Here is a 27,893-nt window from a genome sequence, read left to right as displayed (position 1 = left end):
CAATGGGCGGCTGCCACACTGCGGCCCGAGCCGGGCGGGGGTTGGGACCTCCGGCTGCAGGTCCGCCTGGGCTAGACGCGTGAGCACCGGCCGAGGGTGCGCGGTTGCAGGTCCGGTTCCCGCAGGCCCCACCGAGTCCCGACCCTCCGCCGCCCCCCACCTCACCTCGCCGCGCCGCCATGCGCCCCCGCCGCCTTGCACTGTTCCCGGGCGTGGCGCTGCTGCTGACCGCGGCCCGCTTCGCGGGTGCCTCCGACGTGCTGGAACTCACGGACGACAACTTCGAGAGTCGCGTCTCCGACACGGGCTCTGCGGGCCTCATGCTCGTGGAGTTTTTCGCCCCCTGGTGAGGCCACTGAGCCGGGAGGGGCGGGCGGGCCGGGCCGGGCCGGGCCGGGGACGGAGGCCCGGGAACGGTTGGGCCTGCGCGGCGCTGGGCCCTCCACCCTTCCAGCGGCCCGGCTGCGGCCGGTGAGTTTCCCGGCCCCGGGGAGCCGAGGCACCTTGTCGAGAGCCGAGAAGCGGGTGCTGATCGCCGCGGGGCGAGACCCGAGAAAGAAAGCCCGAAGTAGGCCCCTTTCACGCAGGGCCACATCCCTATCTCGTGCTCTGGCGGCACTTCCCATTTGCAGAGGGTTTGGCCACCCTCCTGCCCCACTTGGATGGGCGTTTTTACAGTTCCTGGGTGGTCAGTGTTAATTTCTCCATTCTCCAGACGAGGCATTCCAAGGCCTGATACTGGAAGTGAACGTTTCCCCAAGTGCAGAGGTCCTGGCTCCCAGGGTCCTGCCTGCCTTCTCGCCCCAGGCCCCGCAGCCATGGGCTTCTAGGCAAGGTCACTCAGTGGCTGCACCGTGGTCCCAAGTGCTTTCTCGGGTCTAGCCATTATTGTGTCCAGCGCATGATGCACACTTTCTCCATCACGTTGATCACTTACTTCCCAGCAGCAGCAGAATCCTGTCCAAAAAAAAAAAAAGTTGGTGGACAAGCGTAATTTCGTCAGGACCTGCCTAAATTGTCCGTTTTAATTAGGATTTTTTTTTTTAAATGCCAAAAACTCCCAATTAGAAAGTAACCAGTATTGGAGAAATACACCATTGCGGGGTGATTCAACTGAACAAGGGTTTACATTTCTTAGGATAGAACTAACGTAAAAGGCTGGAGGTGGGGGGAGGGAACAAATAGGATTTCTGACCCAGTAATAAATCTGAGTTTCATTTTTTTTGTTGAACCCCCCAAGTCTTGACCACAGAAAACTGCAGTGATTATCTTAAACACATGAGATAGCTCATTCTATCTATATTAATTAACAGTACTTAATTTTTCCATCCTCGACACAATTACCCTTAATTAAAAACTATCTGTATTCCGAAGTATCAGTAAAACAAAGTATAGCTTTCACTTCTAACTCTGATCTTCACTGCAGGTGCTCCACTGACCTGTTGAGGGTTACTCGAAGTCCTGTGGTCAATGAAGATCACCTAGAGAGATGTGCTAAAGGCAATGAATCTGTTAGCTGGTGACAAATTTTGTGTCCAGGGCATTCCTATGGCTAACTGGCAGTACTGATGACACATCAGAGGTTGTCTTTAGACCCACGTTCTCTCTTAGAAACAACTCTTCCCAATAATACAACCACGCTGTTAACTTTAAGGGGTTGTCCCCTTTAATTAGAATGGCTGTATCGAGTTGTTTCAAAACTGGGTAGTGCTTTAGTGACTGCAGGGATCAACATGAAGTGAGTTGCTGGAGAATTGTGAGCAGTTAGACTTAGTATAAAGCATACTTTTAAAATGTTCTTATTGATTTTATGGGGAGGAAGGGAGAAGGAGAAAGGAACATCAATCTGTTGCCTCTGACCAGGGACTGAACCCAAAACCTGAACACGAGCCCTCACTGGGAACCCAACCGGCGATTTTTTGGTGCACAGGACTGACACTCAACCAACTGAGCCATGTCAGCCAGGGCTAACGCAGATTTTTTTTTTTTCCTCCCCAATTGAAGGTCTTCTTTCCTACTTTAAATTGTTACATATGCTTCCCTGTGGACTGTATATCCCATCATTCACTAAACTATTCCAAAAATTGGGTGGATCTCTGCTGCAGTATCCACTTTGAATTGGTCTGGAAGGTAAGGTCATCCTCCACAATGCCAACAAGAAGGATCAGTTTTCTGAATAACTAATTTGGAATCAAGAAAGTCTCCTGTTGATAATATCCTTATTTCTTCATATTCAACTCTATTTATTTTTTAATCCTCACCCAAGGATATATTTAATTGATTTTAGATTGGGGGAGGAAGAGAGAGGGAAGGAGAAACACTGATCAGTTGTCTCCCATATGTCCTCCAAATGGGGATTGAACCCAAAACCCAGATATGTGCCCTGACGGAATCAAATCTGCAACCTTTTGGTGTGCCAGCCAACACTCGAACAATTAAGTCACACTGGCCAGGGCTCAACCACTTTTATTTATGAATGCTTAAGTTGGAAATGTTTTTTGATGCTCTGCCCCTTTGTACAAATCAAGAGTATGAGCTCCCAACTTAGGAACATTGTAAGAATCTAAAAGTAAATGAACCTATTTTGAGCAGGTTCTTTTTCTGGTTTGCTCTAGGATATTTTTTCACTTTCATTTTACAAGTGAAAGTGAAAGATTTCTTTGTAGTTGATTTTTAGACTAATATTTCCTTTATGGAGTTAATCATTTATGTAATTTGTAAGACTGGGAGTATCTGGATTTCTTTGGGGAAAATAAATAGCACTATTTAAATGTTTGTGATAATTTCTGAAAATTCATTGATCAGTCTTAAGTATGTTTTAAGTCCTCAACATCTACTTACATTGTAGATTTGTGCCCTACCCTCTAGAATGGTAGTGTTAAATAATGACATTTAATAATACAGTGTGTCTAGGCAGCGGTCGCACCGTGAGGTCTAGAGTACAGAGAAAGACTGGATAGTATGAAATGGAATATTTAATATGGGGTGGGACAAAAGTAGATTTACATTTGTGAGTACACAAAGCATAGAGTTTATTCTTGTATTATTTGTTAATTTTTTTTTAATCCTCACCCAAGGATATTTTTCCATTGATTTTTAGAGAGTGGAAGAGAGAGGGAATGACAGAGAAATATTGATGTGAGAAAAACATCAATTGGTTGCCTCTTACAAGTGCCTCCACCAGGGCCGGGGCCAGGGAGGAGCCTGCAACTGAGGTATGAGCTCTTGGCCGGAATCAAATCCCAGACCCTTTGATCTGCAGGCTGACCAACACTCGATCCACGGAGCCAAACCGGCTAGGGCTAATTGTATTATTTTACATGCAAACAACTATGAACCTACTTTGCTCCTGTTTTTATTTTTATACATGCTGATTACTTAGAATTCCTGCCTCTGCACAAGGATCCACACACACACACTCGCAAATTAATCTTCTCAACAAAACTTAACTCATTTCCTTCCCTTGAACAACTAACTACGTGGTCAACAAACTGCGGCTTGCGAGCCACATGCAGCTCTTTGGCCCCTTGAGTGTGGCTCTTCCACAAAATACCACCGCCTGGGCGAGTCTATTTTGAAGAAGTGGTGTTAGAAGAAGTTTAAGTTTAAAAAGTTTGGCTCTCAAAAGAAATTTCAATCGTTGTACTATTGATATTTGGCTCTGTTGACTAATGAGTTTGCCGACCACTGATAACTGATTGCTCCCTCTTCTCTATTGGGACCTAATAATACTGTCTCACCCGTGCCAGACTGGAGTTCCTTAGAAAAAGAATTATATCAAGTTTTCTGTTAGAGGCATGAAGTGATGATGATTGATGATTCTTGGGTGAATATATGTTGGGATTTCACTATTAACTAAGTGCCATCCCTGAAGGTGGATGTGATTTGTTTTTTCATATTATCTAGGAGGGAGTGAAAGAAGTAGTGGTTAATTTTGATGCTTGCCTTCAAACTCTACCTGAGTGTCATTTGTCAGAATTTAAATTGTCAGTTTTTTAAAAACATATATTTTTATTTAATTCAGAGAGGAAGGGAGAGGGAAAGAAAGATAGAAACATCAATGAGAGAGAATCATTGATTGGCGGCCTCCTGCACAACCCCAAATAGGGATTGAGTCCACAACCTAGTCATGTGCCCTGACCGAATCCAACTGTGATCTCTTGATTCATGGGTCGATGCTCAATCACTGAGTCACACCGGCTGGGCTAAATTGTCTGTTTTAATTAAGATTTTTGAAAAATACTCCAATGAGAAAGTAAACTGTGTTGGATAAATACTCCACTTACAGGGGTGTAAATGACTTAGGATAGAACTAACTGAAATAAAAACTTGGGATAGAGGGAGCAAATAGGATTTCTGGCCCACTAAACCTGAGTATTGTTTTTGTTTGTTTGTTTTAATTTTTCTCTGATTTAATTTTCTCTGAAAAGGTAAATTCTTCATGATGGTAAGAATGTTTGCTGAAAGAAAACTGATAAGTACAAACTGACTTAAGAGACAGACACTCAAGATAAATTGTACTGGAAATACAATAATGAATTTTGGCCTAATAACCCCTCATGCTGTCTTATAGCAAAACTCTGAAATTCATGCAACAGACAAATTAGTGACATGAGGACTTTTTTCTCCAGACTTCCTGGGAAAAAGAAATTGAGAATACACTGTTTTCTTCTGTTTGCTTCCATAATGAATTATTCTTGCTTTTGGCTGACTTTCCCAAACGGAGTATTGTTTTTTAATTTAACCCCCAAATCTTGACCATAGCAAACATTTTTTTTTAAGAAAATAGTTTTCTCATTTTTATAATTGATTTCATTTTTTTTTTTTTTTTTTTTGAAGGAGAAAGGAAGAGAGAGAGAGAGAAAAGAAAGAACGAAATATCAATTGGTTGCCTCCTGCATGTACCCAGACCTGGGATCAAACCCCCAACTTGGATATGTGCCCTAAGTGGGAATTAAACCGGAACTTTTTGGTGTATGAGATGATGCTCCAACCAACTGAGCCATACTGGCCAGGGTAACAGTGATTATCAACGCATGGGATAGCTCAGTATATCCATGCTAATTAATTTTTCCACCCCTGCCACAATTACCCTTAATTTAAAACTATATTTAAAAGTCTCAGTAAAACAAAGAACAAAAGTAGGTTTACAGTTGTGAGTACATGAAATACAGAGTTTATTCTTGTATTTATTAATTTTTATATTACTTTCCATATAAACAACTTTTGCCCCACTCTGTATGTAACTTTCACTTGTTCTAACTCTGGTCTTCACTGCAGGTGCTCCCCTGACTTGTTGAGGGTTACACTAGAAGTCCTGTAGTGAAGACCACTTGAACCGGAAGGATGTGCTAGAGGCGACAGATTTTGTTTTCAGCCTTCCCGACAATAACTACAAAATCAACAGAAATCTCTCTTCTGTTTCTTCTTTATTCTCATTGCTACCATGCTGGACCAAGCTTCATTTCTGCCATATGAAATATATTATCTCTAGGTGTCATTCTTTTTATCTCTGCTTTCCCCCTTTGTCAGGCCTATTGCTGGCTGATGTAGTCTTAATACACATAACACACTTATTATCAATAGCAAAAGCCCTTCGCAGTTCTCTGAATGTATCATTCTCACTAGTAATTTTATCTTTGTTTTACTGTTCCCTTTATCTAAAATATTCTACCATATCCTTTCTGAAGCCTTAAAGGCCCAGGTCCAAATCTTACTCCCTTTAACATACATTTTTTAACTTTTGAAATTTTATTGTGGTCCCAAAAGCCTGGCTTTCTCAGATAAATTGGTTATTTTATTGTATTAGATCAATTGTAATTTGTGTATATTTTTCTACAACCGAAGTACTCAAAATTTTAATTTCTTAGAAAAGGAATATAGAGGATATAATGAATAATAGCATATTTCAGGCACATCTAAGATACCATTGATTGAAAGGAAAATTATTTTTTAATATGTTTTTATTGATTTCAAGAGAGGAAGGGAGAAGGAGAGAGAGAAAAATTGATGAGAGAGAGACATCATCAATCTGCTGCCTCCTGCACGAACCCTACTGTGCTCTGACCAGGAATCCAACAGTGACTTCCTGGTTCATAGGTCAGTGCTCAATCACTGAGCCACACTGGCCGGGCAGGAACCATTATTTGTCTTATAAAGAAAGAAATACTACCATTGAAACTATTACTGATTGGAAGACACATTCCAATTTCAGATATGGTAAAATGTGCATCTGTAAAATGCAGTATAAGGAATACCATTTATTCCACTAGGTCAAACAAAAAGACCAATAGAATTGAAGCCCCCTGTGTACCCCTTCCCCGTTTTATGCACTTCCCCATCCTGAATTTGGTATTTATCATTTGGTCCTTTTATACTTTTAGTAAATATGTGTGTGACCCTAAGCAACAGCTAATATAATATTAGTTTTTTTTTATATCACTTTTTCTTCATTTAAGCTTTCTGATGATTTTTTTAAAATATATTTTATTGATTTTTTTACAGAGAGGAAGAGAGAGGGATAGAGAGTTAGAAACATCGATGAGAGAGAAACATCTATCAGCTGCCTCTTGCACACCCCCTACTGGGGATGTGCCCGCAACCAAGGTACATGCCCTTGACCGGAATCGAACCAGGGACCCTTGAGTCCACAGGCCAACGCTCTATCCACTGAGCCAAACCAGTTTCGGCTCTAATGATTTTTTAATAGAACTCCTAAAGACCTTGAAGAATATAAGCTCTTGTAGTTCTTTGTTTTAAACAAGTTTTAGGGGCAAATGCTTCCAAGTTGCTTATTTATCACTTAAATTTTGAAACCTGGCTGGCAGGGCTCAGTGCTTAAGCGTTGACCTATGAACCAGGTCATGATTTGATTCCTGGTCAGGGCATATGCCTGGGTTGTAGGCTCAATCCCCAGTGTGGGTGTGCAGGAGGCAGCCTATCAATAATATTCTCTCATTGATGTTTCTATCTCCCTCTCCCTTCCTCTCTGAAATAAATAAAAGTATTTTTAATAAATAAATTTTGAGACTGTTGGCTATGAAATATATCAGCTCAAGTTTCTTCCATGTTTCCTTCCTTTGCTTTTCTAATTCTATTTTTGCTATTTGGGAAGATTATAGAACTATTCACCTTCTCAAAGTGATCCCTCTGCAACCCATTGGCTTTTGAAGAGATGATGGTGCTAGCTGTACACTAAGAAGGAATATGTTACCCCTCTTCCCCCATTGCATATGCAGTATATTTATGTGACTGTTAGGACTTTAAGGCAGAGGAGCAGGTGTTTCTGATGGCCCTTTGGGGACATTCTAATTGACAATGTTTTATTCTCATCAGTTCTTGGAGCCAGGTGAATTGTGTAGTTATAAAAATCAGGCCCTGGCCAGTTTGGCTCAGTGGATAGAGTGTCAGCCTGCGGACTCAAGGGTCCCAGGTTCGATTCCAGTCAAGGGCATGTGCCTTGGTTGTGGGCACATACCCAGTGGGGAGTGTGCAGGAAGCAGCTGATCGATGTTTCTTACTCTCTATCCTCTCCTTTCCTCTCTGTAAAAAATCAATGGAATGTATTTTTTAAAAAAATCAGGCCTATATTATATATATATATATATATATATATATATATATATATATATATATATATTGATTTATTTCGGAGAGGAAGGGAGAGGGGGAGAGAGAAACAGCCCCCTACTGGGGAATCAAGCCTGCAACCCGGGCATGTGCCCTTGACCAGAATAGAACCCGAGACCCTTCAGCCCACTGAGCCAAACCAGCTAGGGCTGGCCTATGCTCTTAAATATGTCATTCAGATTCTGTGACTCAGTTGAGGCGGGGAGGGGGGTACCTCCAATGAGTTGCTAGAGTATCTATGACAAATGAGTACCTCTGGGCTTCATTCTGCTATCCCCTCAAACTGGGTTTCTGGTCAAAAAGTCATATTGAAGGGATGGAGAAAAAAATACTTGATGGTGATTCTTATTGAGTCAGTATTATATTTGGGACCTTATAGGTTTCAGTCACTATATATATATATATATACACATACACACACACACACACACACACACACATATACATATACTAGAGGCCTGGTGCACAAATTCATGCATGGGTGGGGTCCCTTGGCCTGGCTGGTGATTGGGACAGGCTGGCAGGGGGAGGGGGGGGCAGGAGGTTGGCTGTGGGAGTACACCGACCACCAGGGGGCAGTTCCTGCATTGAGTGTCTGTTCCCTGGTGGTCAGTGCGTGTCATAGCAACTGGTTCAGTTGACGAGTCGTAACAGGTGCTTAGGCTTTTATATATATATATATGTTTCTCAAAAACATATATATTTTTATTGATTTCAGAGAGGAAGGGAGAGAAGATAGAAACATCAATGATGAGAGAGAACCATTGATCAGCTGCCTCTTGCATGATCCCCACTGGGGATCGAGACACTAACTGAGCATGTGCCTTGATCGAATTGTGACCTGGTTCATAGGTCAACACTCAATCACTGACCCCAGGCAGCCCTTTACCTCTTTAAAGTGGAGGATACTTTTGACTACCACTTTCAGGATTCAGTTGCACTTTTATTGAGAAAATAGGTGTTGCTCTGGACTGATCTCCTATAGAGTCAACCTTAGGCTGGAGATAATACTTTTACCTTCTGAGAGCTTTGGTTTACCCTAATTACTATTGGGGGTTGTTCAGATAAAGCAGCTACTAGTTCTAAAGTAGTATACTTTGGGGTTCTTCCTAGAGAAATGAAGTTAGACTTGTAGGATTAAACTGAGAATTTGGCTTTTTTTTTTTTTTTTTTAATATATCTGTATAGGTGTGGACACTGCAAGAGGCTTGCCCCTGAGTATGAAGCTGCAGCTACTAGATTAAAAGGAATAGTCCCATTAGCAAAGGTGAGTATAGGTGGATTCTTCATTAAAGAAAATGAGGTGGAGTGGGTTTTTTTTTTTTTTAATGTTTTTATTAGTTTTAGAGAGAGAGGAAGGAAAGGGAGATATAGAAACATCGATAAGAGAGAAACATAAATTGGCTGCCTCCTGCATGCCCCCAACTGGGGATAAGCCTGCAACCTAGTCATGTGCCCTGGCCGGGAATCAAACTGGTGACCTTGTTCATGGGTCTGATGCTCAACCATTGAGCTACACAAGCCGGGCAAGATTTGTTGTTGTCTTTAATCATTACCCGAGGATATGTGGGGGTTTTTAATTGCTTGAAGAAGGGGAAGAAGGAGAGAGGGGGGAAACATCCAACTGAGGTGGAACCCACAACCTGGGAATGTGCCCTGATTGGGAATCTATCCCACAGCTTTTTTGTGTATGGGACGATGCTCCAACTAACTGAGCCACCCGGCCAGGGCAAGAAATGAGGTATTTTAAATAACAGTTTGTAAAATTATTATTTCCTCTTCTCTTATGGTGCTAAGAGAGAACATTAGTTTCTGGGCAGATACACAGATGACTGTTGTGTCTATTATAGTTTCAAACTATTAAAAGTAGTGGAACTAAGGGAATTATTGGCAAAAGAAACATGTACAATATGGTCACTAGGAATTAAGAGGAAATGCGGAAAGTAAGAGTACAGTAGTCAAGATTAGAAGAAAATTATTGAGTAAATAATTCCTTATACTATCATGATAGTCATGATGTGAAATAGGAAAATAGCATGAGGATGTTGATAATTGGTCTACTATAAACTTGGTATGTGCTTTTATAATCAAAGTAATGCTTCCAGAATTTTGCATTTATTCTGTATTAAACCCATATTTATTCCAGTCTTAAAGCTCACATCTCAGCCAGTCTCAAATAGTTAATACATATTTATTTGAACTCTTAGAAACTGCTTTATTTGTTGTTTTTAATTGATTTTTAGAGAGAGAGGGAGGGAGAGAGAGAGAGTAAAACATCAGTTAGCCTTCTGCATGCCCGACACGGGATTGAGTCTGCAACCTGACCGTCTTTCGGTGCATGGGACAACACCCAACCACCTGAGCCACACTGGCCAGGGCAGAAACTGTTTAATCCTAATGTTTCCACGGCAGCTTGCCATAGAAAAAATGAGTTTGGTCTCGATTTAATTTCTGTCTTATGTAGCTATAGCCTGTGTTACTTTTCTGAACCTCAGTCTATGTTAAAGCATAGGGATTCTATCAAGTGACTAAATAGATGGAAATTGACCTCTTTCTCATTGGTATCATTAAATGTCATGTTATAGTTTAGCCAAGATCATACTAGCACAGGGGTATGTTCAAGTATTGGTAACTTTGCTAATAACTAGATTTGCCAAATCAAATTATACTCCACCCCAGCTAAATAGTATGTATACCTATCCATGTATCCTCTTAATGATAATCATTATCAAAATAAGCCACTGTTACTAACTTAAGTGATGTATCCCTCACGTGTTCTGGGGCAGGAAAAAGGTGGAGGCCATTTTAGACAATAGAGACTCCAAGGGCAGAATTTAAATTGTCATTTGTGTGTTTGTATGAGGCCCAGGGATCTAAATTTTAAAGATTTCCTTAGGTAGTTCTTATGTAGCTAGCCCAGCACCAGTCTGCCTTTAGAATCTAATGTTCTGTGGCATGTATGTCAAGAATTGCTTGATCCTTTATGATTTGACCAATCTTAATATTTGGAAGTAAAGGAAGAACCTGTACCAGGCATTTGGATAACAAGTGGTTTATACATTTTAATCTTTAGGTTGATTGTACTGCCAACACAAACACCTGTAATAAGTATGGAGTCAGTGGATATCCAACCCTGAAGATATTTAGAGATGGTGAAGAAGCAGGTGCTTATGATGGGCCCAGGACTGCTGGTAAGGATCCTTGAAGTATCCTGTTCTTTGTAATGGGAACAGGACAATTTTCTATACAACATATTTTCAGTCTTTAAAATTTATCTTCTAAGAGGTCAGTTTGGTAGCTAACAAAAAACTTCTCCAAATGTACAGATTATGAAAGTAATATAGAAAATACTTGAACTTGAGTTATAAGATTAACTAGGCATTTTTTCATTTGATAAATATTATTGAGTACTCTGTGCCAGGTATTCTGGACATATTAGGTGCTCAGTATTTATTAATAAACAAAACAGACACAGCTCCTATTCTTGAAATACTTACATTCTAGGAGATGAAAAGAAGGCAACAAATAGATTTAAAAATACTTAGAGGTAGAGGTATCTACCACTTCACATCCATTAGGATGGCTACTATCAAAAAACAAAATAACAAGTGCTGGTGAGGATGTGGAGAAATTGGAACCCTTTTGAATTGTTAGTGTGGATGTAAAATGGTGCAGCTTACTATGGAAAACAGTATGGCAAGTTATTAAAAATAGACATATGATCCAACAATTTTACCTGGGTATATACCCAAAAGAATTAAAAGCAGGATCTCAAAAGAGATATTTGTACACCCAGGTTTATAGCTGCATTAGTCAACAATAGCAGAAAGGTAGAAGCAACCCAAATGGCCATCAGTGAAAGAATGGATGCACCAAATGTGGTATATTAATAATAATAATTAATTATATGTCAGTGTGTATATCATACAATGATATACATGTTTAAAAAGAAGTTAGGACATGAACTACAACATGGTTGAACCTTGAAGACATTATGCTAAGTGGGATAATCTAGTCACAAAAAAGACAAATATTGTGTGATTCCACCTATATGATGTTCCTATAGTAGTCAAATTGATAGAGACGGAAAGTAGGATGGTGATTGCCAGGAGTTTGGGGAGGGCAGAATAGGGAGTTATATAATCAGTGGAGTTTCAGTTTTGCAAGATGAAAACAGTCCTGGAGGTTGATTGTATAACAGTGCGGATGTACTTAATGCCACAGAACTGTACAATTAAAAATGGTTAAGATGGTAAATTTTATGTAGTATATTTTATCATAGTTTAAAAATTTTTAAATGTAAAAAATGTATATGGATAAGATAAATTCACCTAGTGATGAGAGCATAAAAGGAGGAAAAGAAGACCAGATGCTGTGGTCTTGGGGTGATGAGGGAAATAACGTTTGAGCTGAGACCTGAGTGACAGGAAGGAGCCAGCCATGAGAGAATCTGGATCAGAACCCTCCAGGCAAAGGGAAAGCCAATGCAAAAAGGCCTTACTGTATAACTGAGCTTGGTGTATCCAAGGCACAGGGACCATGTGGCTTGAAGGCTGACAAAGGCAGTTTTATCTTGAGTCTTATCAAGTCCAGGCATATTTTACCTTTTATGATGGTAAGCTAATAGGAAAGAGGTTCAGTTTGGGCATTTTAGGTGATGTAAAAATTTTTCAGTGTGATTGTTACCCATGCACAAAGCTCTACATAGCATGACCCATTCCTAATTCTGAAGACTGTTTCACTTTAGGACTTTTGTCCTGGCTGTATTCATAGCCTGAACTCATTCCCCGCCCCATGTTTGCATGGCTTGCTCCTTTTTCAGATCATGTCTTAAATTTTACCCTCCACCTCTCCAGGCTTTCCCAGAGCGGAAGGAAGAGGGTGAGAGAGATAGAAACATCGATGAGAGAGAATCATTGATTGGCTGCCTCCTGCACACCCCACACTGGGGATGGAGGCCACAACCCGGACATGTGCCCTGACCTGGAATCGAGCCGTGACCTCCTGATTCATAAGTTGACGCTCAATCGTTGAGCCACAGTGGCCGGGCTAGAGATTTCCTATGCATTGCAAGCTCCTAAAGAGCAGAGACCTTGTTTGGTTTAGATGCTACTATGTTCCCAGCGCCTAGACTGGCACCAGCGTAGATATTCAGGAACTCTTTAATGCATGAATAAATATTTTAGCCCAACTGATATCATTTAGTCAACACTCCAAATTTTTTTCGTATTCTTTTTTCGGAGCTTAAAATCATTAATGAAGAACCCATGTTACTATTCAGATTTTATTAGTTTTATTTAGGGTAAAGTCAGCAATTAGAGTTTAATTAATATAGTTTTTCTAAAGTTGGACAGGTCTTAAGAAAATTATAGATAAACTCAACCAGAATGCTGCTAGGCAAATATTCTCACTTGGGCTTTCAACTTAGATTTTTTTTTTAACTCAAAAATTTCTCAGCATTTGACTGAGAGGTGAGATGTTTGGCTACTTAGGATGGATTATTTTGTTCATGTACTCCTGTAAGAACTATGCTGTTTGCCTTCCTACATAAAGTGGTTATTCAGTGCTCCCACTATACCTTCCAGAGCATTTAAATACTCTTGGAGAAAAGTAACACTTTTCATCATAACCCTGAATTAAAGTTTTTATAATAATTTATATTGTGATATAGTAATAGCAGTCCCCTCAAAGACTTAACAATTCATATCCAGTTTCAACTAATCTATTGATAGAACCCATCCTCTGTGAGGAATGGAGGAAAACATATATAAGGTGGGGAGGAGAATCCATGAGAAAAACTACCTTACCAAGTAAGGTAGTTATACAGTATTCTGTCTCAACCAGTTAGCAAATTATTAGAGTACTTAGAAGAGAAAATGGGTGGAAGAGGTAGAATATTATGGAGAATTGTACTGCCTCTGGTCTGTAAGCATTTTGAACCTATGAATGGTTTTAGCGGGCCCCAAAAGAAAGGAGAATAATGGTCTGTCAGCTAGGCTTCAGGATAAAGAGATTTTTTGTGTGTGTGGTTATTATTACTTCTAAATTATTTTATTTATCTAGCCCAGTGGTTGGCAAACTCATTAGTCAACAGAGCCAAATATCAACAGTACAACGATTGAAATTTCTTTTGAGAGCCAAATTTTTTAAACTTAAACTTCTTCTAACGCCACTTCTTCAAAATAGACTCGCCCTGGCCGTGGTATTTTGTGGAAGAGCCACACTCAAGGGGCCAAAGAGCCGCATGTGGCTCACGAGCCGCAGTTTGCCGACTGCGGATCTAGCCCATTTCACCTCAGTAGGAAAGTATGATTTGGGTGGGTCCTGTAGGTGGAATGATTTTACCTGTATGTCGTTAAACTCCTGTACAAGCTCGCCCAGTCATTGCATTTTCTGCTTTTAAATTTTAGTAAGACTATAAGTAAGTCTTTGTGCTACTTGAGAATAAGGGAATTGTTATTATTTGCAAAATGATGTTTCTTGAACTTATGTGCTAGGTATTATTTTTAGAGCTAGGTATATATTAGCAAAACAAACAAAAACCCTGCCGATTTGGAATTTACTTTGTAGTGGGGAGAGAGAGAAAAAAATATTAAGGATCAAGTGTATTAATTAGATGGGTGAAAAGTTTTGTAGAAGAAGATAAACAGAGAAAGAGATAAAGGAACTTTGGAGGTTGAATAGGTTTTAGTTTACAATAGGATGGTCAGCGAAGGCTTTATTAAGATGATATATGAGCCCAGCTGGCGTGGCTCGTTGTTGAGCATGGACCTATGAACCAGGAGGTCACAGTTCGATTCCTGGTCAGAGCACATGCCTGGGTTGCAGGCTCAATCCCCAGTGTGAGGTGTGCAGGAGGCAGCCGATCAATGATTCTCTCTCATCATTGATGTTTCTATCTCTCTCTCCCTCTCTTCCTCTCTGAAATCAATTTAAAAAATAAAAAATAAGCCGAAACCGGTTTGGCTCAATGGATAGAGCATCGGTCTGCGGACTGAAAGGTCCCAGGTTCAACTCCGGTCAAGGGCATGTACATTGGCTGTGGGCACATTCCTGGTAGGGGGTGTGCAGGAGGCAGCTGGTTGATGATTCTCTCTCATCGATGTTTCTAGCTCTCTATCCCTCTCCTTTCCTCTCTGTAAAAAATCAATAAAATATATAAAAAAAAAAAAATAAAAAAAATAAAAAAAAAATAAAAAATAAGATGATATTTGAGTAAAGACCTAAAAGAAGTAAGGAAGGAGCCACATGGGTATCTAAGGAAAGAGTGTTCTAGGCAGAGATAATTATATTCACAAAGTCGTTATTTAAATTTGTACTGTTGTAAACACTTCACTACATCTAGTAGGGGTATAAATAGTCTCTTTGAGGGGAGGCAGTTTTAACAATTATAAATGCATGTACTGTGCTAGCTGGTTTGCTCAGTGGTTAGAGCATTGGCCCTCGGATTGAAGGGGCTCAGGCTTGATTCCTGACCCTGGTCAGGACACATGTAGGAGACAACCAATCGATGTGTCTTTCTCACGTAGATGTTTTCTCTCTCTCTCTCTCTCCACCTTCTCCTTCCCTTCCACTCTCTCTAGAAATCAATGGGGAAAATATCCTTGGATGAGGATTTAAAAAAAAAAAGTTATTTATTTTAGAATCATTTATAGCAGCAAGAAATTTGAAACAAATGTCCATCAGTTGTTTCTGGTTAAGTAAATTTTGGTACATTTATACAATGAAATACTATGTATGTATTTATAAAAAAAGATTGAAGGAGTTCTATGTACATTGACATAAATTATCTCTAAATTATGGTAAATGACAGAAATAAAATATAGAACAGCATATATGTTTGCTGCTCTTTGAGGAGAAAAGAAAGCAAAGAATAATTATGTAATTATTTGTTTATGTCTAATATATCTGGAAAAGTATATAAAAAACTGAAATCTTATCCTGTGAGGATGAAACTGGGTGAGTAGGGAAAAGAGGAAGACAACTTCCTTGTATACTCTTGTGAACTTTGAATCATGTGGATGGTTGGTTACCTTCTCAAAAGTTATAAATTTGTTACTATAATCTTCCATCTTGTCCTTTAAGATGGAATTGTCAGCCACCTGAAGAAGCAAGCAGGACCAGCTTCAGTTCCTCTTAGGACTGAGGAAGAATTTGAGAAGTTCATTGGTGATAAAGATGCTTCTGTGGTGGGTAAGTAGCAAGTATTTGATGATGCCACAGAATCATCGATTTGGTTTCAAAAACCCTGTATGTCTGAGTAAACAACAAAGTTAAAAACAGTTTTGGTAACATTGGAGACAGTTACAAATACAACTCACAGAATTAGCTCAGCATTTCTGTAATGGGGGGAAATTGGTGTTTTGAGTGTCTATGTTCTTACATATGTAAAAATGTAATTTCATTTAAGGGCTGAAATAGGAATATCTTCAGCTTTTTCTACCATGTCTTAAACTCTGAACTTGAACTCAAGTAATAGGGTAGTTATGACTGAAAATAGGGTTTTAAGGTGGCAGGACACAAGTAAATAATAGACCTCTGTGTCTGCTATTTTCACAATCATGGGGAATTTAAAATTTAAGATCAAATTGCTAAGTTATGTATATATTTTTACAGCTATCTTTGCTTTCCCAAGTGTTGCAGTATCTCATTTTATCCTTAAAATAACTTGAGCCAATTGTACATGTTGTGTGTTCTTTGTTTTGTTTTATGTCTATAATACATTTGACTAAAGAATAAATTTAAGCCCTAACCGGTTTGGCTCAGTGGATAGAGCGTCGGCCTGCGAACTGAAAGGTCCCAGGTTCGATTCTGGTCAAGGGCATGTACCTTGGTTGCAGGCACATCCCTGGTAGGAGGTGTGCAGGAGGCAGCTGATCGATGTTTCTCTCTCATCGATGTTTCTAACTCTCTATCCCTCTCCCTTCCTCTCTGTAAAAAAATCAATAAAATATATATATAAAAAAAAAAAGAATAAATTTAAACATATAAGCTGTGTTTGTGCTCCTCTTAATTCCTAATATTATAATAAAACTGACTTCTGGCACTAGAAGATGGTTTATAATTTAGATTTGACTAAAAGCCATTTATCATCTGGATTTTACTGATTGAGTATAATTTACAGGGAGTTAACAGCAAGCAGACATTTATTAAACATTTGTTTCATTCACTTTTCTAAACTTGAAGTTTCTAAAGAAAAGACAGAAAAAATATGGTGAAGTGATTTACATTTATTTTGGCATACTGCCTTATTTAATCCTGAAACTTTAAAGGAGTTAAGCAGTTTGCACAAATAATTTATTTAATTGTGAAAAACTAAGACTTTAACCCTGACAAATCCTCTATTTTGGCTCATTCAAAAATATTTTAAAAGGTACAGGAAGAATTCTCATCCTAAGTGTTTTGTCAGATTTTCTAGGTCAGTGGTCGGCAAACTGCGGCTCGCGAGCCACATGCGGCTCTTTGGCCCCTTGAGTGTGGCTCTTCCACAAAATACCACGTGCGGGCGCGCACATACAGTGCGATTGAAACTTCATGGCCCATGCACAGAAGTCGGTTTTCGGCTCTCAAAAGAAATTTCAATCGTTGTACTGTTGATATTTGGCTTTGTTGACTAATGAGTTTGCCGACCACTGTCCTAGGTAGTCATGGCAAAGCAGACCCAATCTTCCTGCCCACGTTGCTTTGCTTGTCCATAATGGAATAAAGGCTTTAAATAAAACAGAATTTAGCCCTCGCTGGGTAGCTCAGTTGGTTAGAGTGTCATCCTGATATGCCAAGGTTTTGGATTCACTCTCTAGTTGGGGCACATACAGGAAGCAACCAATATGCATAAATGGGTGGAACAACAAATCCATGATTGGTGTTTCTCTCTCTACCCTCCACACTCCCACCCCTGGCCCTTTCCTCTTTAAAAAATTCAATTTAAAAAAATAGAAGAATTTTAAAGTTTTGAATTATATCTTGGCACTTACTATTTCTCCCTTGTGTTTGACATTTCTCATATAGGTTTTTTCAAGGATTTATTCAGTGAAGCTCACTCTGAATTTCTAAAAGCAGCCAGCAACTTGAGGGATAACTACCGATTTGCACACACCAATATTGAGTCTCTGGTGAACAAGTATGATGATGATGGAGAGTAAGTGACTGAGATGTATGCCCTTGTAAATCTATGGACCAAGTGTTATTGTGTGAACTGATGATTTTTAATGCTTGGCTGTTTTTTAAAGATTTATTGAGCACTTGCTAGGCATTAAGCTAAGTTGTAGACACTGTTGCAACCTTTGAGGGCATCTAGTAGGTAGAGACAGTGGATAGATGTAAAAATGTAAGTGTATAGTGAGCATTATAGGTATTATGATAGACATGCTGGGTTGAGTGGAATTATAAAGGAGGGGGGTGATTTTATTTTCTTCTGGAGTGCCAAGTAGTAGCAGAAAAATCTTCCTAGAGGTGACTCTTGGTGTGTGTCTTGACATGAATTTTTCCAGGCAGGTTATGGCAGTTGGGATAAAAATTATTCCAGATAGAGCAGCAAGAATGCTGGCAATGAAATGTAAAACAACCTAGGCATGTTGGGACTTGTAGTAACAAGTCATAGTGGAAGATAAGGTTGGAGAGCTAAGAAGATACCAAATTATAAATGTTAAGTGCCATACAGAAGAATTTAGATTTTATATTTTAGACATTTGAGCTCCATTGAAAGACTTTGAGTTGGAGAATAATGTTATTAATTTTGTGTTTTAGAAGAAAAGTCACTGGCACCCATATGGTGGTGGTTTGAAATGGGAGAGATGGCAAGGCAGTCAAGAGAGTAAACTAAGGGTGACATCTGAGAGTCGGAATTAAGGTAGTATTAGGGGTAATGGAGAGGAAGAAGTGAGTAGTAAAACAGGATTTAGTCCCTATCTGTGAAAAGGGGAAGAGCTAGAGTCTAGGTTTCTAAAGTGACTGGGCCCATGACAGTCATCATCAAGTCTGGAAAAAGACTAAGAGAAACAAATTGGGGGGTAATGATTATGAGTTCTATTTTGTCACAGTGAATTTGAGGAGTTTATATGACATCCAAGTGGTGAAGACCCAGTGGACAGACAATTGGATAGATGAGACTAGAATTCAGGAATATATCTGAACTAGAGATAAAGATTTATAGATCAAGCACATATGAATCATTATGGAAACCATTGGACTAGTTAAGATCACTCAGGGTAAGCACATGAAGTTTTTTAAAAGTGTGCCAAGGGCTAGTGTTACTTATTCATATTTAAACTATGTAGCGTTTACTGTGTGTCATTTACTGTTAACTCATTTAATTCTCTTAACAACCAGGTGAGACAGATCTATTATTTTCCCCATTTTACACAGGCGAAAACCCTCAGAGAGATTAAGTAATTTTTCTAGCTTTACATAGTAAGTAGCAGAACTGGGATTTGAACCTAGAAAGTCTGGCTGCAGAGTTGGCAGCCTTGATCATATGGTTCTGCCTTTTAGATTGAGAGACACCAGGTCTATAAATGGAACTGGAGCCACTTGTGGCTCATTAAGGACACTATGTGTCAGCCTTTTTTAAAAAAACATATATATATTTTATTGATTTTTTTTACAGAGAGGAAGGGAGAGGGATAGTTAGAAACCCTATTGGGGATGTGCCTGAAACCAAGGTACATGCCCTTGACCAGAATCAAACCTGGGACCCTTCAGTCTGCAGACTGACGCTCTATCCACTGAGCCAAACCGGTTAGGGCCGTGGTTGGCAAACTGCGGCTCACGAGCCACATGTGGCTCTTTGGCCCCTTGAGTGTGGCTCTTCCACAAAATACCACGGCCTGGGCGAGTCTACTTTGAAGAAGTGGCTTTAGAAGAAGTTTAAGTTTAAAAAATTTGGCTCTCAAAAGAAATTTCAATCATTGTACTGTTGATATTTGGCTCTGTTGACTAATGAGTTTGCAGACCACTGAGATAGGGCTATGTGTCAGCCTTTTAAACTCAGATTTGTTCATTGTGGCTGCCTCTCATGCTTCCATTTAAATTGGTCTACCAGCACCCGAGTAGAAGTTTTACTGAAAAATTTGTGACATCCTTATATGAGGATGTCATAAGGTGCCCTGTTCACATTCTTGCTTGCCCAGCTTGTATTTGTAAACTTGGTTTATTAGTATAAGGAATCTAGAACAAAGGAATTTTCAATGAACTCAAGCCAAATATTATAATTGTATACCTACCTATAGACTATTACAGCTGGGAAAAATCTTAAAGATATTTTCTCTAATAAAGTAATTTTCCTTCTGTGTAGGAGAGTGGCAGGACAAGGTACCTTCCAATAAGATCAAGCTTTGCTTTATTGTATTGTACATATTAAGGCTTTGGGGGAAGTTGGTTGTATTTGTTATAGTTTTTAAAGGTTTAAACATTAATCATCTACTCTAACCCCCTTTTGTACTGATGAAAGAGCTGAAGAATTAAATTGATGCCTGATGCAGGGTCTTTGAAATTAGTGGTAGAACTAGAATTGGAACCAAGATCTCATAACTTTTCAATCCAGAGTTTATTAAACCCTTAAACCCAATTATTACACTTGAGATTAAGGTAGTTAGCATCTTAGTGTTGATAAGAAGGTCATGTTGCCAACTCTGTGGTCCCCGAAAAGAGTCCTTATGTGCTTAAATGGTGATAGTAAAAGTGGCAGCAAGAGTAGATAGTTTGAGCTTTAAATAAAAAGTGGGAGACGGTTCTGCTGTCTACCTACTAAGACTTTTTTTTTTTTTTTTAAAGAGGTATCACCTTGTTTCGTCCTTCACATCTGATGAACAAGTTTGAAGACAAAATTTCGGCATATAAAGAACAGAAAATGACCAGTGGCAAGATTAAAAAATTTATCCAGGAAAACATGTGAGTAACTTTTTATAACTTGTTTGGTATTTCTTGGCTTCATTATATATTGTATTTCTCAGTTACTAAACTGAGCCGTGTTTTGGATTAAGTAGTCTCAATCAAGGGATTATAATAATAATAGTTGAAGTTTATATTAAAGCAGTAATGTGTGAGCCCTAGAACTCCATTGTCCTTATAAGGTATATCGCTCAGTACTTGTCCTATATGTTGAAAATTTCTTTTTAAGTTCTATCAGTTACTTTGTGATAATTCCATAATACAGATATAAACCTACCAAATTTGGTAATGTATTACTTCATTTCAGTTTTGGTATCTGCCCTCACATGACAGAAGATAATAAAGACTTGATACAGGGCAAGGACTTACTTGTGGCGTACTATGATGTGGACTACGAAAAGAATGCTAAAGGTTCCAACTACTGGAGAAACAGGTAATAAGGGTCGTATTTCCCCTTTGTAAACGGTGTAAACAGTTCCTTCTAGCTGTCCTGTTACCATGTGTGATGGAGAGCAGATAAGAATGGGAACAGTTGGCTTCAAAAACATTTGGAGCCATAAGGACAAATAATATAACAAACTATTTCTAAAATCTATTGGGCATATCTTCCATAGGTATTCCTTTGCCTTGTGATACAGCTGATTCCTTCTCCTAGTAAAAGATGCAAATGTGATTCTAAAATGTACTCTAAAATATTGTGCCTACTTGCCCATTGAGACTCAGTGCATTTTAGCCTTATAAGCTTTCTTTTCAGATTAGTCATTATGCCTGCAATATTTCAGTGTGTGTGTGTGTGTGTGTGTGTGTGTGTGTGTGTGTGTGTGTGTGTCAAGATTCAGTGGGAATGAACTATTTGATTGGGCACCACCAGTGTGGCAGTGAAGTTCAGTGGGACATTAGAGTGCACCATAATCCTGTGTTAATGCCCAAGAACACAAGTTCAGACTGATTCCGGGGGGCTCATGGACTATAAAACTTAGCCTTTGCTTTCTAGACTCTTGCTTCTTGGTTTCAGAGTGCTTTACCACCCTGTTGTAATCTCGGCATAGGCATAAATTTCTCTTGTTTCCCATAGGGTGATGATGGTAGCAAAGAAATTCCTGGATGCTGGACACAAACTTAACTTTGCTGTAGCTAGTCGCAAAACCTTTAGCCATGATCTTTCCGATTTTGGTTTGGAAAGCACTGCTGGAGAGATTCCTGTTGTTGCTATCAGAACTGCAAAAGGAGAGAAGTTTGTCATGCAGGAGGAATTCTCGTGAGTTACACATTAGCATGGGTTTGGGATTTGATTCTTCAAGGAAACTATTAAAAGCCTTTTACACTACTGAGAATTTATAAAGGTGAATGTTCAAATGTGAAGATAGGTCTTCTAGTCAAAACCTTATGACTCACTTTTCTCAATTAATTACAGGTATTTACTTTAAGGATCATGATAAATAATAACGAAAGATGGCAGCTTGGAATTCTTACATGATTGTTTCCACCCTGCCATTAGTACCATAAAGAACACTAGACAGTCTCTTTAAAATTTATGTAATTTTAGACCAATCCAATCTCTTCTCAACCCTACAGAATATTTTTTTCTTCTTGGAATACCACATTGGCCTAAAGTAAACTCAGGGAAGTGTAGAGGTCTTAGGTCCCCAGATAATTTTGACTTTCATCTTCTGAGACTTTGGGAAATCAACACAAGCAAAAATCTTCCTTGTGAACGAATCAGTAAAATGAGATGTCATAAATAGGCACTGTTCTCTAAAGCAACAAAATAAAACTGATTCTTAGGTAGAATTGAATTTTCAGAAGACCAATGTTTTCTTCCTTCTCTGCCCTTTAATCTACAAAGAACACACTAGAAATACTAAGAAGTGATTGGTTTTTTGTTCAGTCAGTAGTCCTGAATATTGAGAGGTAAGAGTGCCCCCCCCCCCATTTTTTTAAGCTTCCGATTTCATTCTAATCTTGAAATTAAAGCTAAAATATGTAGAAACTATTCTAAGAAATTGCTTTTAATCCTCTCAATGATGGGAATAAATTAACAAACCTGACCCTTCCTTTCCAATTGGCAGGCGTGATGGCAAGGCTCTTGAGAGATTCCTGCAGGATTACTTTGATGGCAACCTGAAGAGATACCTAAAGTCTGAGCCAATCCCAGAGAGCAATGATGGGCCCGTAAAGGTGAGATGCTCATAGCCTCCCCAGGCTTCTGCGCAGCCTCTCCTCATGTCTTCCAAAAATGCTGGGTCTAAGTGAAGACCTTGTTAGTTATCAGGTTTTTATTTGTCCTCATTCCTCCCCTCCCTGCCCCCAAATCCACCTCATACATGAAATAAGCATTGACAGAACTGATAATGCTCAATTGGGGAAGGACTATAAAACCTCCATAGAATTTTTTGGTGGTATTTGTATCAGAGCTAGGTTACTCTTTGGGACAGAGCAAGCTAACCCCTAAGAATAATTTTAAGATTGTTTTAAGGATGGATTGGGTAACACTTGTTTCCTGTGGCTTCCTGAACATAGGAATGAATTGGTTTCTGGGGAATGACAGCATCTTTTTTTTTTTTTCTTTACTGGTTGAAAAGGTTGGTTCAATTTTTTTTTTTTTTAATTCTTTATTGTTGAAAGTATTACATGTGTCTCCTTTTTCCCCCATTGACCTCTCCCAATTGACCGCATCTTTAATACAGTCTATAAATGTGTTTTGGGTTTCAGTAACATCACATCAAATTTGAGAGGGATTAGAACACATCAGATTTGAAAGGGATTGGGTCCAGAAACAAATATAACTTGTGAATTTATTCCTCAACTCACCTTACCAACTAGAGAATCTTCCATGTTTTCCAGGTAGTGGTAGCAGAGAATTTTGATGAAATAGTGAATGATGTAAATAAAGATGTGCTGATTGAATTTTATGCTCCTTGGTGTGGTCACTGTAAGAATCTGGAACCTAAGTATAAAGAACTTGGAGAGAAGGTAAGTCTGAACCATATTCTGAAGATAAAATTTGAGTGGGGATGTTGACACATGTATTTAGCATTAGTTACCTTATCTACTCTTTATTCACTTTCTCCTGATTTCCCCCTAGTGTTTAGCCTGAGCAATGCCTCAAATACCTGTCTTAAAACCATTCAGACTCACCCTAGCTGGTTTGGCCCAGTGGATATAGCGTTGGCCTGCAGACCAAAGGGTCCCGGCTTAGATTCCCGTCAAGGGCACGTACCTCAGTTGTAGGCTCCTACCCACCGGGGGCCCTGGTTGGGGTGCGTGCAAGATGCCACCAATAGATGTTTTTCTCTCACATCGATGTTTCTCTCTGTCTTTCCCTCTCTCTTCTACTCTCTTTGAGAATCGATGGAAAAATATCCTCAGGTGAGGATTAACAACAACAAAATAATAATTTTTTTTAAATGTTAACAAAAACAACAACGCCCTAACTGGTTTGGCTCAGTGGATAGAACATCAGCCTGTGGACTGAAGCAGTCCCAGGTTCGATTCTGGTCAAGGGCATGTACCTTGGTTTCGGGCACATCCCCAGTGGGAGGTGTGCAGGAGGCAGCTGATTGATGTTTCTCTCTCATGGATGTTTCTAACTCTCTATTCCCCTCCCTTCTCTCTGTAAAAAAAATCAATAAAATATATTTTTTAAAAATACCCACTCAGACTCAATCTAGATTAGTGGTTCCCAATGTGGGGCACATGCCCCACAGGGAGGCAATTTGATTTTTAAGGGGGGCAATGGAGAATGAGTTATTAAGTGAATTTTTTGCCTTTCTTATGGTTCTAGGGTCCCTCATATACAGTATGTAAATATATATTGCACATATTTATGCATTTCAGTTCTCTATTATATGTTTTGAAACTTTATTTGCTATTTTTTCATATCCCTTCATATTATTATTTTTTAACAATTTCTTAGTGATTTCTTCCTCAGTACTTCAGCTGTCCTTTCGTTCTTTTATTTTTCTCTTTCATGGATGCCATGTTCTTGGGAAGCTTGTTTAGACCAAGGTAATGGCCTTTTAGGCTTCCTCCACATGAATAGGAGTTCACTTTTTGAGTAATAAGAATTATATGTCACAGGGAGGGCATCAGGATATTAGAGATGCTTAGGTGGGGCATGGGCAAAAAAAGTTTGGGAACCACTAGATTATGGTTAAAAGTATACATACTGCCCTGTCAGTGTTGCTCTCAGTGGTTGCCCATCAACCCATGAACCATGAGGTCACTGGTTCAATTCCCAGTCAGCACTTGGCCGGGTTGCAAGTTTGATCCCCAAGAGGGTGCATGCAGGAAGCAGCCAATCTATGATGTTTCTTTTTCTATCCCTCTGACTTTGCCTCTCTCTCTAAAGATCAATAAAAATATTTAAAAAATATATATATATATATATATATATATATATATACACACACACACACACACACACATATATATATATATATATATATATATACACACACACACACACACACACACACATATATATATATATCCAGGCTTCTGAATTTTGGTAATGGTTTATATGAAACCATTATATTCCTTCATCTTAAAACACTTGGCTTAGCCTTTACAGTGTCTTCTTTCAGCTAGGTAGTTTTGAAGGTGCTGTATATAAAGTCTTAATATGGAACCCAGAGAGAAAAGGGAAACTTGTGAAAGGCAAGATACTGTGTGCAAGTGTTAACTACTCTTCTTGTCTGAGCAGCAAAACTTATGTAGGTGTTTTAAAATGGGATTTTTTTTAAGTCCTGAACTGACTGTCTCTCAGTCACTGAAACTTGAAACTTAAAAATCTAACCTTTTTATTAACAGCTCAGAAAAGACCCAAATATTATCATAGCCAAGATGGATGCCACAGCCAATGATGTGCCTTCTCCATATGAAGTCAGAGGGTAAGTAGATTAAAAACTAATAAAAATGTGTAGCCAATTGACAAAAAAAAGCTGGTAAGCCATTTTTTATTGGGTATAGTTTGGGGAGCCCTCATACTCCAGTTGAGCACAGAACCACTGATGCCTTCCCTGGTTTAGAGTTCTGCAACATGGGCCTACATGACTGTCACAGATTTTGTGAGCTCTCATATTCCTGAGTTTTGGTTGGATGTAACCCTAGCCATTGATGGAGACTGCTGTCTGGACAGATTAGAAATCATGGCCCTAGCCAATTTAGCTCAGTGGATAGAGCTTTGGCCTGCGGACCAAAGAGTCCCGGGTTCAGTTACGGTCAGGGGCACATGCCTTGGTTACAGGCTCCTCTCTGGCCCAGGCCCTGGTCAGAGCGTGTGCAGGAGGCAACCAATCGATGTGTTTCTCTCATAGTGATATTTCTCTCTGTCTTTCCCTCTCTCTTCCACTCTCCCTAAAAATCAGTGGAAAAGTATCCTCATGTGAGGATTAACAAAAAAGAAAGAAAGAAATCATGAAGAGAAGTTACTCCAAGAAACAGTTATTGAGGAAGTATACTAGTATGACAGAGTTACTCTGGAACTGGAAAGTAGTCAACTCATTTCTTTTTCTTTTCCTTAGTTTTCCTACCATCTACTTCTCTCCAGCCAACAAGAAGCTAGATCCAAAGAAATATGAAGTAAGTGCATTGTCTCAGCTCTCCACAAATAAACACACACATACTCACACAAGCTTGTACATATCTAGCTCTATTTATTTAACTGGAAACTCTTTCAACTCTCGTCAATATATGTGCTTTTACAAACTCAAAAATCTTATTAGGGGTTGGGGGGAAACCCAGGGTTCTTTAAATGATTAAATGTTCATGGTGATCTTTCTGTTTTCAGGGTGGCCGTGAATTAAGTGATTTTATTAGCTATCTACAGCGAGAGGCTACAAACACCCCTGTAATTCAAGAAGAAAAACCTAAGAAGAAGAAGAAGGCACAGGAGGATCTCTAAAGCAGCAGCCAAACATACCACTTTGTAAAGGACTCTTCCACCAGAGCTGGAAAACCATTAGGAAGGACTGGTACCCATATGGGATTATTACCTCTCAGGGCTGAGAGGACAGATGGATATTATCTGAATCCTGTTAAATTTTCTCTAAACTGTTTCTTAGCTGCACTGTTTGTGGAAATACCAGGACCAGTTTGTTTGTGCTTTTGGGAAAAATTATTTGTGTTGCTGGGGGTGGGGGGAATTGAGTTGGGGGGTTATTTTCTAATTTTTTTTGTACATTTGGAACAGTGATAATAAATGAGCCCCCTTTAAACTGTCTTTTCCACGAGATGGGAAACCAACGGTTCTCTAGCCCAGCACTGTCCAATAGAACTTAATGGAAATGTTCTATAACATTTGTCTAAAACATGTAGCTATTGAGAATTTGAAATGTGTCTAGGAACTACATTTTAAGTTTTTATTAATTTAAATAGTCACATATAGGGCTAGTGGCCACCATCTCGGTCAGTACAGCTGTAGACCAACTATTTTGACTCCATAGTTTTCACCTGTAAATCCTCAAATGTTGTCTCTATCCTTACATGGTTATTGCCCAGGTCCCTAGCTTGGATAATTAGAACAGGTGAGGGCCCTTTCTTGTTGAAATCTGTTTCTGACCCTGTCTGTGCCATAAGGATGGGTTGCTGTTTGTCTTTGCCATGTAGCTGACTGGGTTTATACCTCCCAAGAGCTGTTTTTTACCCAGAAATGCCCTGAGTGGGTGTGGCATCAGGTTGGGGTTCCATCCAAGTTGTTTCAGAAATTGCTGACACTGCTGGGTGCAGCTCTCTCCCCCAAAGCCCAGGGTGTGGCCTATTAATTTTCCTTTCCAGTGGACTGGGAAAAGCAGTATCATTCCTGGTTGTGAGTGAAGCATCCACTTTCTTATACAACAATGAGGAATGCATTGAACCATTTCCCCTCATCCTTTTTGGGAGTACATCCAAATCCTATCCATGGTTATAGTTTTCAGTCACTGAATATTTCCAGATTGGAGATCTAATAGTAAATGATCTTCAACCTCAATGTTTAGAAAAGGAGAACTTGCCCTAGCTAGTTTGGCTCAGTGGATAGAGCATCAGCCTGCAGACTGAAGGGTCCCGGATTCTATTCCAGGCAAAGGCACGTACCTTGGTTACAGGCTCCATCCCAAGCCTGTTGGGGCACATGCGGGAGGCAACCAATCAATGTGTCTCTCTTGCATTGATGCTTCTCTCTCTGTCTCCTCCTCCCTTCCACTCTCTGAAAATAAATGGAAAAATATCCTCAGGAGGGATTAACAACAAAAAGAGATAACTTTTTTTCTATGTCATCTCTAGTTGTCAATTATAAGGTGGTTTTGGTAGAGACTTATAGCAAAACTAGAGGCCCAATGCACGAAATTCGTACAAGGGGCTCAGTCCTCGCAGCCCCGGCTGGCCCTCGCAAACCC

At 39.5% G+C, this 27,893-nt stretch overlaps 1 protein-coding gene across 1 annotated transcript; it reads left to right on the top strand.

Moving 5' to 3' along the window:
• The first annotated feature begins 27 nt into the window (after positions 1-27).
• PDIA3 (protein disulfide isomerase family A member 3) lies at positions 28-27,730 on the top strand. The gene is made up of 13 exons (XM_008143067.3): positions 28-346; positions 8,818-8,896; positions 10,703-10,820; positions 15,715-15,822; positions 17,638-17,767; positions 20,401-20,517; positions 20,825-20,950; positions 21,593-21,775; positions 22,587-22,695; positions 23,362-23,490; positions 25,330-25,409; positions 26,043-26,100; positions 26,309-27,730. Exons 1-13 carry the CDS (start codon positions 180-182, stop codon positions 26,420-26,422), a joined length of 1,518 nt encoding a protein of 505 aa, XP_008141289.2. The 5' UTR covers positions 28-179; the 3' UTR covers positions 26,423-27,730.
• Positions 27,731-27,893: the final 163 nt, after the last annotated feature.

The sequence above is a fragment of the Eptesicus fuscus genome, chromosome 5 (assembly GCF_027574615.1).
Source record: "Eptesicus fuscus isolate TK198812 chromosome 5, DD_ASM_mEF_20220401, whole genome shotgun sequence".
Taxonomy (NCBI): Eukaryota; Metazoa; Chordata; class Mammalia; order Chiroptera; family Vespertilionidae; genus Eptesicus; species Eptesicus fuscus.
The sequence above is the reverse complement of the archived record's forward strand: the minus strand, read 5'-3'. Positions and strand labels throughout refer to the sequence as shown.